The 12,991-nt window shown below is 38.1% G+C and overlaps 1 protein-coding gene across 7 annotated transcripts in view; it reads left to right on the forward strand.

Moving 5' to 3' along the window:
* LOC136254773 (putative leucine-rich repeat-containing protein DDB_G0290503) overlaps window positions 1-12,991 on the forward strand; it is a 118,656-nt gene that overhangs the window by 27,265 nt on the left and 78,400 nt on the right. For all 7 annotated transcript variants that reach the window (XM_066047511.1, XM_066047514.1, XM_066047512.1 and 4 more), the window contains 4 exons: window positions 5,968-6,042; window positions 8,238-8,306; window positions 10,040-10,159; window positions 10,284-10,367. In XM_066047511.1, the coding sequence (XP_065903583.1) occupies window positions 5,968-6,042; window positions 8,238-8,306; window positions 10,040-10,159; window positions 10,284-10,367 (348 nt within the window). The remainder of the gene's footprint in view (window positions 1-5,967; window positions 6,043-8,237; window positions 8,307-10,039; window positions 10,160-10,283; window positions 10,368-12,991) is intronic.

Raw genomic sequence — 12,991 nt, forward strand, 5'->3', positions numbered from 1 at the left:
GGTAGTGTGTCGTGCGGCCCAAGAAGTCGGCGCGCCACACCGTGAGTATATTAACAGGAAGAAAGAAAACGCAATTTTCACACCTATGTAGCTCTGTGATCCCTTATCCGATTGGAACCAAATTTGCTAGAGACGTGTCGCCCAGTTAGGGGAGTCTACATTCCAAAGTTGAAGAAAATCGCTCAAGCTATTTCCGAGATACGAGCGAACAAAATTTCGTTTTAATTTCTTCGTTTTTTTCTTCTTCATCTTCATTTCGCACACTTCGCAAAATTAGCCATAAAACACGAATGCTTGCTCGGATTAGGCTGAAATTTGGCACACTTGAAGGGTTCATTAAGGCGGATCTCTGTACCAACTTTGGTAGGAATCCGATGAACATTCACGGAGTTATGACCGATTATTTGCATAAAATAAGGTCGAAGGTCTGTCACGCCTACAGGGTAAACCCCTTGGAGGAATCAGTTGAAAATTGATGTATAGATGGATCAATTATCGTAGGAGTGCCTTTTTGTGGTTTGAAAGGAATCGGGATAAAGACCATAGAGATATGACACAAAACCCAACCTGTGTCAAAATTACGCGATCGATTTTTATGAATAAAAAAACTATTAGTTTTCGTGTCTACCAGGCAAACCGCTTAGAGCAACGAGCTGAAAATCAGTATGTAGCTGGAATAATCATCATAGAAAGTCCTTGCAGTAGTACAGAAGAATCGGATAACAAATCATTGAGTTATGATTCGAAAGGCAACTACGTGCAGCAAATGCGAGATCGAGATCTGATACTCTAATAGAACAGTCACCCTAATAAAGTATTCAGCTGCATTTATAATTTACTCAATTATATTACATTGCAAGTTATTCTGTAGGGAATTCAGCTACAAACAAGTCACCCTGTAGTCAGATCAGCTAGAAGAAGGTACCTAATAGAGAGTTCAGCTACAAAGAAGCCATCATGTAGAGAGTTCAGCTCAAATAAATCACCCTGTAGAGAATTCAGCTACAAACAAATTGCCCAGTAGAGAGATCAGCTAGAAGAAGTTACCTTGTAGAGAGTTCAGTTACAAAGAAACAATCATGCAAAGAGTTTAGCTGCAAACAAATTACCCAGTAGAAAGTTCCGCTATGAACAGATCACACTATAGAGAGTTCAGTTAGAAACAAGTCATCCTGTAGAAAGATCAGCTAGAAGAAGTCACATTGTAGAGAGTTCAGTTACAAAGAAACAATCATGCAAAGAGTTCAGCTGCAAACAAATCACCCTGTAGAAAGTTCCGCTATGAACAGATCACACTGTAGAGAGTTAAGTTAGAAACAAGCCATCCTGTAGAGAGATCAGCTAGAAGAAGTTACCTTGTAGAGAGTTCAGTTACAAAGAAACAATCATGCAAAGAGTTTAGCTGCAAACAAATTACCCAGTAGAAAGTCCCGCTATGAACAGATCACACTGTAGAGAGTTCAGTTAGAAACAAGTCATCCTGTAGATAGATCAGCTAGAAGAAGTCACTTTGTAGAGAGTTCAGCTGCAAAGAAACCACCATGTAAGAGAGTTCAGCTGCAAACAAATCACTTGTAGAGAGTTCAGCTAGGAACAAGTCACCCTGTACAGAGATCAGCTAGAAACAAGTCATCCTGTAGAGAGTTCAGCTAGAAGAAGTTACATTGTAGAGAGTTCAGCTACAAAGAAACTACCATATAGAGAGTTCAGCTGCAAACAAATCGCCCTGTAGAGAATTCAGCTACAAACAAATCACCCTGTAGAAATATCAGCTAGAAGAAGTTACCTTGTAGAGAGTTCAACTACAAACAACACACCCTGTAGAGAGTTCAGCTAGAAACAAGTCACCCTGTAGAGAGATCAGCTAGAAACAAGTCACCCGTAGAGAATTCAGCTAGAAGAAGTTACATTGTAGAGAGTTCAGCTACAATGAAACTACCATGTATAGAGTTCAGCAGCAAACAAATCGCTCTGTACAGAATTCAGCTACAAACAAATCACCCTGTAGAAAGATCAGCTAGAATAAGTTACCTTGTAGAGAGTTTAGCTACAAACAAATCACCCTGTAGAGGTTTCAGCTACAAACAAATCACCCTGTAGAGTGTTCAGCTAGAAGAAGTTACATTGTAGAGAGTTCAGCTACAAAGAAACTTCCATGTAGAGAGTTCAGCTGCAAACAAATTGCCCAGTAGAGAATTCAGCTACAAACAAATCACCCTGTAGAAAGATCAGCTAGAAGAAGTTACCTTGTAGAGAGTTCAGCTACAAACAAATCACCCTGTAGAGGTTTCAGCTACAAACAAATCACCCTGTAGAGAGTTCAGCTAGAAGAAGTTACATTGTAGAGAGTTCAGCTACAAAGAAACTTCCATGTAGAGAGTTCAGCTGCAAACAAATTGCCCTGTAGAGAATTCAGCTACAAACAAATCACCCTGTAGAAAGATCAGCTAGAAGAAGTTACATTGTAGAGAGTTCAACTACAAACAACACACCCTGTAGAGAGTTCAGCTAGAAACAAGTCACCCTGTAGAGAGATCAGCTAGAAACAAGTCACCCGTAGAGAATTCAACTAGAAGAAGTTACATTGTAGAGAGTTCAGCTACAATGAAACTACCATGTATAGAGTTCAGCAGCAAACAAATCACCCTGTAGAGAATTCAGCTACAAACAAATCACCCTGTAGAAAGATCAGCTAGAAGAAGTTACCTTGTAGAGAGTTCAGCTACAAACAAATCACCCTGTAGAGGGTTCAGCTACAAACAAATCACCCTGTAGAGAGTTCAGCTAGAAGAAGTTACATTGTAGAGAGTTCAGCTACAAAGAAACTTCCATGTAGAGAGTTCAGCTGCAAACAAATTGCCCTGTAGAGAATTCAGCTACAAACAAATCACCCTGTAGAAAGATCAGCCAGAAGAAGTTACCTTGTAGAGTGTTCAGCTACAAACAAATCACCCTGTAGAGAGTTCAGCTAGAAACAAGTCACCCTGTAGAGAGTTCAGCTAGAAGAAGTTACATTGTAGAGAGTTTAGCTACAAAGAAACTACCATGTAAGGAGTTCAGCTGCAAACAAATTGCCGTATAGAGACAAACAAATCACCCTGTAGAAAGATCAGCTAGAAGAAGTTACCTTGTAGAGAGTTCAGCTACAAACGAATCACCCTGTAGAGGGTTCAACTACAAACAAGTCATCCTGTAGAGAGTTCAGAGTTCAGCTACAAAGAAACTACCATGTAGAGAGTTCAGCTGCAAACAAATTGCCCTGTAGAGAATTCAGCTACAAACAAATCACCCTGTAGAAAGATCAGCTAGAAGAAATTACCTTGTAGAGAATTCAGCTACAAACAAATCACCCTGTAGAGAGTTCAGCTAGAAGCAAGTTACACTGTAGAGAGATCAGCTAGAAACAAGTCACCCTGTAGAGAGTTCAGCTAGAAGAAGTCACATTGTAGAGAGTTCAGCTACAAAGAAACTACCATGTATACGAGAGTTCAGCTGCAAACAAATTGCCCTGTAGAGAATTCAGCTACAAACAAATCACCCTGTAGAAAGATCAGCTAGAAGAAGTTACCTTGTAGAGAGTTCAGCTAAACAAATCACCCTGTAGAGAGTTCATCTAGAAACAAGTCACCCTGTAGAGAGATCAGTTAGAAACAAGCCACCCGTAGAGAGTTCAGCTAGAAGAAGTTACATTGTAGAGAGTTCTGCAGTTTAGCTTCAAACAAATCACCCTGTAGAGAATTCAGCTACAAACAAATCACCCTGTAGAAAGATCAGCTAGAAGAAGTTACCTTGTAGAGAGTTCAGCTTCAAACAAATCACCCTGTAGGGAGTTCAGCTATAAACAAGTCATCCGGTAGAGAGATCAGCTAGAAGGATCACCTTGCAGAGAGGTCAGCTACAAAGAAATCACCCTGCTTCATCTTTTCTTCTTCCTGTAGTAAGGAAAAATGACAGGTTAAAAAGCCCTATGGCCAGCTTTGGGGTATACAAATACTAAAAGAAGTGAAATCTAATCCAAAACAGCCAAGCTGTAAAAAAAAGAGTGCGGCCCTGAGAAAGGCTATGGTGAAAAAAGATGTGAAATCCAAGGTGGCGGCCAAGAAATGGCTGTGATGGTACGTTAATGGTAAAAATTTTAATAATGACAATTCAGGTGAATTTGGTGCCACTTGGTCTTGGCACAAAATTCACCTGAATTGTTGTTATTAAAATTTTTACCATTAACCTACCATCACAGTCATTTCTTGGCCGCCACCTTGGATTTCACATCTTTTTTCACCATAGCCTTTCTCAGGGCCGCACTCTTTTTTTACAGCTTGGCTGTTTTGGATTAGATATATATATATATACTGTGCTTAACAAAACAACTCAATTTCATACAGTGTAAAAGATTTATATTATTCAGTGTCTATCAGTAGTTCTTTATTACCTGTAGAGGCACAGCACAGCAGTCAAAGTTGATAGCATTATTGACTATATATACACTTTGAAATGTAGTTGAAACACCAATTATGATCTAGTCTGGAAAACCAGTCTTATTGCCTATTTAAAAGTATCAAGAAACACTGGTTTTAAGTATTTATAGTGTGTTGTAGCTCGCCAATGTTTAAAGCTATGTGTACCAAACTTTCACACGTTTTACACCAATTTCTTACCTTCCAGAGCATCCACTGTGCAAGTAGCCAACGGCTAAGTTTCCCACCATTTTAGATAGTTTTAAATTGTGGTTGACTATGTCAGGTGAGCTCCAATAGGGGAGGGAGGCAGGGGCCCAGAAGGAGGACAAGAGGCTGTTCAAAGGAAGGTATTGGGATCAAGTTATGGGCCATTCAGGCATCAAAACACAAGGAAATTCACAGCAGCGGTATGTATTTAACACCGTGAAGCTGTATAGCCACATGCAGCCATCCCCAGGTTGAGCAGAGCTCCATTAAGGCCACACACTGCATGTACAGATCGCCACTGGGTATGGGGAAAGCATCCAGCAAAACCAGACCACTCAAGTCTATGTAGCTGGTTCTGATTGGGAAATTAGATAGTTTATTCAGGTAGCTTTGTATTCTGGGTGAAATATTGAATCTGCTGACATGGGCGATAAGACCGGTTTTCCTGGATTGGGTCACAATTGTAGTCACCACATGCAGCAATGGCAGCCTCAGGATGGGCACTTGGGGCAAACTTTCATACTCTTGATTGAAATACTATTCAACCTTGTCAGGCCATTTTCAATTTATATAACTTGTAATATGCATATATTGCCATTTATTGCAAACTCACCTAAAACAAAAGTCAAAGCAGCTGTCAAACTGTCACCCAGCATCTCCATACGTACTATGTGCTTCTAAAAATAATAATCGTATTTCTAGTAGTTAAGACATTCTAGCCTTTAAAACAACTTCAGCTTTTAAGACTTAATTCACGAAGGCCAAAATAGAAATAAGCAGTGAGATAATAATTTATTTGCTACTTCAAAAATACAAGAGAATCTGCTCTCAGCCCAACACCTAGTGACCTAGCTATAACTACGACTTAGTCTGTTTGTGCTCCTCCCCTTGCCAGCTCCTGGATCTGCCTCTGTGCAGCCATAATAAAATAAACTATCAAGGATGTACAAAAAAAAATAATTAGGAATTTTAGGTTTGATTAGGAAAAATAGAAATAAAAGTAAGAAACAAGGGAGCTAGGTCCCTTACACTTGAACATATATTCGTGGACATTTTCAGGTGTAGGTGACCTCCCTTGTTTCACTACTTCTTATTCTATGATCCCTAATTGAACTTAAAAAATTTCTAGTGCTTGATTTTATATATTGTATGCCATGAGTAATTTTATACTTCTGTGTTTCTTAAGTGGCATCCATTACAAATTAAAATATTGCATGCTTTCATCCAGTAAACAATTCTATATGTCTATAAAATTTTGATACTGCAAAGATACTTATGTATGTATGTACATATGTAAATACAGAAACTGGAAGAAATGAGTACTGAGGTTGAAGCACTTAGGATCGAAAACCTGAAATTAAAAAAACCTGTTTCAAAAGTGAGAACTTCAGTGTTTATCATTGTGCATATGCATGCGTGTCTGTGTGTATACGTGTGTATGTGTGTGCGTGTGTGTGTTGGTGTGCGTGTGTGTGTATTTGTGTGTGTGTGTGTGTGTGTGTGTGCGTGCGTGTGTGTGTGAGTGAGTGTGACACTGTGTGTAGTAAAGATAACTGATGTACATACAACAAATTCATTTGCATAATCCATTATCTCTTTTATGCAGAAGAATTAAATGTTATAGCAATTTCAATTTTATGTAACCACTGTACTTTTTACTGATTCTATTAGAGTATCTTTTTCATTTGCTCTCCAATGGAAACATGCTATATTTTTTATTGCACGTGGTTGTTCTGGTTCTGTTTGAGGATTTCTTTTTGTTCATGCAAAATGTACGAGCTTCCCAGTGTTTGCTTTACCAATGCCACACCTAGTAGGTTATTATTTTTGCTTTCTGGTCTGGAGATAGGCTTGTCCCAATTATGCCAACATAATTTGGAACATAACAGGCTAGCAAAAGTTAGCAAAAATAATAGGATTGATTTTCAATTCAAATGTAGACAAGTAATAAACACACTGTGGATTCAATCAAAAACATGCAATGCTTTGGTTTACTGTACCTTAGCTGCTTATGTATACTTTGCAGAAATGAGATGTAGATACGTACTCTAATAGAGCAGTAGCTCTCTATTGCAGCAGTCAGGAAACATTAATGTACTCTAACACAACAGTCACCTTTCAAGCATAATCTTGATTTTGGAATCAATTTTCAAAGCACAAACCAATCTGGAGCCAAATATGGCCCAATCAAGTGCTTTACTACCCACAGCCTTGTGCTGTATGTTTTGTATTGCACTGGTGACAGTAATTTAATTGTGTAGCATTTACATTGCAATAATATGAATTCTACATGTACATGAACTTAATATACGTATACGTATGCACTTAGCATGTATTCAATTCATGCATAAAAGTTATGTCTGTTTTAACCCTTAAACCCGTACATGCTGATACATTGGTGTTTTTTATAAGCTTGAAATAGACACAGTTATTATTACTAATGAATGAATGCGTGATGGCTTCTAACCGGCAGTGTATGAAGCTTGTCTCATTACATTAGTCCAAAAAGCACCTATCACTGGAAAGTACGTATATTCATTGGGCTATGTCGTAACAACATTCACTCACTTGTTATGACGTGCTGAATATCAAATCTGGTTTCCCCTACCTTGTGAACACATGGTCTCTTAGCCAACTTTATAAATGTATGACTCGTGTGAGCTTTATATGCCATGATTCTCCAATAAATTATGAAGCTACTGGTGTTCATTCAGCTCGATACAGTGAACTGGGATGGAGTTATGATCCATTTTCTGGAGGTTTGTAATGGCATGTGTGATTTAATTTCATACACGTTGGTTCTTGGTACATTTTGGCCTCCTTTTTTATTGAAGGGTATATCCCTAGCTATATAATGGCACAAATAGTGTAGTTGTAGCAGTATTGGTTTGATAGCTACCGTGTTTTGTTTGAGGCCATGTGTAGGCCCCGGCGATTATGCTCAAATTTCTACCTATTATGCTTTTGAGCAGTGCTCAAAAATATAGCCCATTACGCTCAAAGTTATGCTCGAGAACTGACTGTTTTATTAGAGTAGCTATGCAGTGACTGCTGTATTAGAATAAGTGACTGTTCTATTAGAGTATCTCGATCTTGTTTTTGCGAAGTATGAATGACCAGCCAAGAAACAATCAATTTAGTTATATTACATGGTTTCAAACGTGAAATGCAGTAGCTAGTAAGAAGCGTTCACATTTTAGTTTTTTTTCTGACATGTGCATTGTGAAGTTTAATTAGATTTCAAAAATCATCCCTATTATGCTGACAATATGCTTCATGCTTTTGGTTATCTATGATACTTTAAATTATGCTGGCATAATTGGCCAGGGCCTAGCCATGTATAAAAGCTGATTTGTCGGTATATGCATTTTCAGTGCATTGTTACTAAAAATTACATGTGGGTTTAAAGATTAAGGAGTTATACAGTACAGTACTTGTGCATGTATGAAGCATGAACAGTGAAGTTGCAATATTAGTATAATGTGTTATGCTAATTGCTACAACCTCTGGTTAGCAATTGCAACTTTAATTAGTTCTTTACTGCGTCTTGAATACCGTGTAATATGTGCGTAGGATCATGGATACCATACAGAAGAACTTGACAGATTAAATGAAAAGCCATCTGGTGATGACAAATCATTTGTAAGTATGCACATGGTAGGGCTAAACTGGCATACAATTATATTTGCATCTAGTGCTAAAAATATAGTGAAGGTGTAAAATATATGTTCATACATATGTACTGTTAGATCTTGATGATAAAATTAAAGGGCGGAATGTAGATAAACAGTTATTTACAAAGTGTGATGCCTGTAATACATTAACGCACAATACCATGTATTGGCAATGATTCACAGAGAGAAATATTCATTGATGGTCTGTAACGTGTGGACTGTTCATTTGTTTTGTTTTACTGGGTGACTGGTATACCCAAAACTGTAAACCATGTTGCGTGGATGGCTAATTTCTTTTAGAGAAGCAGGTAACATTCATGATTAAAAGTATCTTATATTTACTGAATGGATGATAGGTGTACTGTAGCAAATCAGCAAAGTATTTGCCCTGTTTCTCCTGGTTTCTTTCCATTATCTGTTTGAATTGAGTGGCATTTGTGTGACTGTAACATTGTACATAGGCTGTAATAGTTTAGCATGATGCACAAACATAGCTTCTTGTGGTAGTGATCAAAACTGCTATGATCATGCTCACGTCCCCATGATTATTGCATGATTCAAAAACTGTAACTGCAAACCTCAGTTAGTGCTGGGTGGTATACAAGTATTTTTGCATACCACGGTATGGCTATTAAATATAGTTTACTATACTCAGCATCGAAGGAAACCGGTATCTGTGGTTTGTATGAATTGCATAACATAGTACTTTAGGGAAGTCAGACATGAAGACTCTGGCCTTTATTTAAGTTATGTGTTGATAGTTTAGTGGTGACTACAAGCCCATTCCCCAAGTAAACATGAGCTTGCTGTGTAGTGCCAGTCTACTGTCTCATTACAATGTAGTAGTATAATGTAGCCTTGAGCACATTTTCCTTATGGTATTTATCCGACCAGAATTGTAACTTGGAATGAGTTAAAAGGCGTACTGACTTCAACTTAAATAAGTTTGTATGTAATGATTACTACGTTCACTACTATATACCGCCATACCGTGATATCTTTTAGATACTGGATATCGTTGATAATTTTTCAATACCGCCCAGCAATAACTCTCCATAATTATGAATGCTGAACCACATGTATGTAAAGCATGAAATCGTATCCCAAAATTTAAACTCATCTTTTTGTCACAATGAGAATGCTGCACTAATAAACTATGAAACTACACCTCATCCTTTTAAGAACTGACAAGTCTGGTTTCTCAAGAAGTTTTTCTCAGACTCCATATAACAATAAACAAGTTATACAAAACTGCCCAAAATGTAACACTAAAGTTGTATGCATACAATGAACGGTATATTGAGAGCACAAAAGGTATGCATTTTATGCTGAGATTATTTTTAAAAATTCTGATGTGAATAAACAGGTATGTATACTAATGCAGAAACAAGTTCTTATGTAAAAGTACGCAATGTATACTTAAGCCTGGCACCATTACTTCCATTCTAATGCGGTATGAATGTGTTCACCAGTCATAATAATATTACAGAAAAACTAAACAAACAAGTATAAATAATTAAGAATTTTAAGTTTGATTAGGAATCATAGTGAAACAAGGGAGGTCGCCTACACCTGAAGATATACTAGCAGACATTCAATCCCTAATTCAAATGTGGGTAGGGTCCACTAATGTATCTCCAGGTGTATGTGATGCCCTTTGTTTCAGTAATGGAATCGAAATAATTTTGTCACAATGTATAGGATTTGCAACAAGATAATAAATCAAAAGGAGATGCTTTGTCTGCAAAGGAAAGAGAGGTTAATATGTTAACAGCTACTGTTGACCAGCTGGATTCTGAAAATAAAGAATTGCAAAGACAAGTATGCATTACAGAGAATCATTTTATTGATTTTACATATATATGTATATGAATTTATAGATGTACACAGGATATACGTATATGTACAGTACATGGATTGGTATTTTGTTGGTCATTTCATGCAGGTGTCTCAGTTAAAAGAAGATCTTGAAAAGCAAAGCCAAAGCTTTACCCCAACTGCTAATGAAAACGATACCCCAATTGATGAGGTACAGAGACATAACATATTATGGTATTGTATATCGTAGTTAAGCATTGGGGTGTTAAAGCCATTTAAAAGAAGTTAAGGTTCCCACATAACACGTGTACATATGTAACTGGAAAACTGGTCTTATCACCCATGACAGCAGATTGGTTTTTGACCAAGGACACTAATCAATCATAAACAAAATCAGCTAGACTTGAGTGATCTGCTTTTGCTGGCTACTTTTTCCAACTAGGTGATCCGTATGAGTGGTCTGTGGCCAATGGAACTCTGGCCAGCCTGGGGTTGGCTGCGTGGTTGTATAGCTCAGTGATGTTGAATAAGGGCCTATGTTGTAAATGCCCTTTCAGTTTTGTGACCTGAATAGCCCATAACTTGGCCTAAACAGCCTCTTGCCAACCTCCGACCCCTGTCACCCACCATTTTTGGAGCTCAGTCAGCATCAAGTTAAAAACTATCTATAATGGAGAAACTTTGCTATTGGCTACTGGTACAGTGGATGCTCTGGAAGGTAAGGAATTGGTGTAAAGCATGTGAAAATTTGGTACATGTATCTTCAACCATTGGCAAGCTACAACACACTGAATAGTTGAAACTGGCATTTCTCAATATTTAAATAGGTGATAAGTTCAGTGTATAGTAGCTATAGCACAACACAGCATGTACATGCACTGAGGTTTAAGTACACATATATAATTATGTGGCCCAGTCGTCTTAACAGCTCTGCTACTGGGTGATAAGTTTGTTATACTGTATCATCCATGGTTATAATTAACTCATCACCCTAAGTGGAGACACTCACATGGTTTGTGACGTCATAACAACTGTGAGTACTATTGTTACCAATGGTGCATGCAAATAACCAAATACAGAAACATTATTATAAAAGAAAGTACTACACACCTGTTAAAACTTAGATAAACCTTTACACAGTGATACTAAAAATATCATCAAAAGCAGTTGCTGATATTTGGCATAGCCAGAAAAATCTTATTGGTGTACAGTATTGTACTGTTGGGATTATTAGATCATTAGTAATTAATAGTAATAGCACTACAACACACAACTACAATCTAGCAACTACAATAATAACTAAGGTTATAACAACTAACGCACACAGAAGATCTACAACTACATAATGTACATGCACGTATACAATTACAGCATAATGTATTACATCATAGTGCGTGTACATGTCCAGATACTACAGTTCGTCCCTTTTAGTTAGAAGGACTCCATGGCCTTCAGATCTTTCGAATTCTTGTAGAGCGTCTCAACATAGGAGGATTATCACTGTTCTGTGTTGGGGAGGTATGATTAGGAATGTCAGATGATATGGAACTGTCATTTGTAGGTAAAGAAACAAGTTGTGTACGAAGTTGATTTGCATGATGGCTGTGAATTGCTGTTTGGCCATCAATTAAAACTTTATACATTACTTTCTCCCTCCTATCTTTGACAATGCTTGGGAGCCACCGTTTGCTAGGTCTAAAATTACAAACTCACACTGGATCACCAATCAAAAGTGTCTAGGATGAGTATGGGTATCATACAACTGCTTCTGGTGTTCTAGAGATTTCTGAACATTCAACTGACAGGTGTGTAACAAATCCAACTTTGTATGCATTCATCTGTCGTTTAACATTTCAGAAGGAGTTCGATCTGTCACAGAATGTGGGGTGGCTCAGTAGTAAGCTAGGAAGTTGGTCACACAATCCAGAAGTTCTGAAGTGATTTGTGAATTTGCCTTATCTACACTCTGTTTAAAAGTTTGTACCAGTCTTTCAGCCTCGCCACTCGAGCGGGGGTGATAGGGAACTGTCGTTGTGTGGTGAATTCCACGAGACAAACAGAACTGCTTAAATTTTTCTGCCGTGAACTGGGGACCATTATCTGACACAATCTGGTGAGGAATTCCGTGTGTGGCAAAGATCTTCTGTAAGTGTTTGATAACAGTTTCTGTCATAGTAGATTCCGTCACACGTACTTCTGGCCACTTACTGTAAGCGTCAATCAGTAACACCCACATCTTTTTTCTATATTGCCCAACAAAATGAATGTGTAGACGTTGCCATGGTTTGGCTGGAAAATCTCATTGATTTATTGGTACCTTTGTGGGATCTTTAGCTGTCTCAGCACAATTCACACAAGACTTGACGTGGGACTCAATATCAGTGTCCAAGGATGGCCACCAAACATGTAGTTGAGCAAGTGACTTCATTCTAGACATCCCTGGATGGCCCTCATGTAACAATTCTAAGATCAACTTCTGATATTGTGAAGGAATTACCACTCAAAGGCCCCAAAGTAGACAACCCGGCATTACAAGTTGTGAGCTGTAAGTGTTTGTTGAAAAATGGAATTACCTTCTTGTCTAGAAAGTGTGAAGTGGTTGGCCATCCTCTAGCACAAAAACTGTAGACTTGTGATAGCACTGGGTCCCTCGCTGTGGCTGCCTTAATGTCAGTCTCACGAATTGGAAGTGCCTGAAACTGTTGTTCTTCCAGAGCACAAAAAAATTCTGCTTCGACATCTTGTGTATGCTGTACCTCTTGTAATGGCAGGCGAGACAAACCATCAGCATTGCCATGCTGGGAAGATGGTTGGTACTTAACTTCGTAGTCATAG

The sequence above is a fragment of the Dysidea avara genome, chromosome 4 (genome assembly GCF_963678975.1).
Source record: "Dysidea avara chromosome 4, odDysAvar1.4, whole genome shotgun sequence".
NCBI lineage: Eukaryota > Metazoa > Porifera > Demospongiae > Dictyoceratida > Dysideidae > Dysidea > Dysidea avara.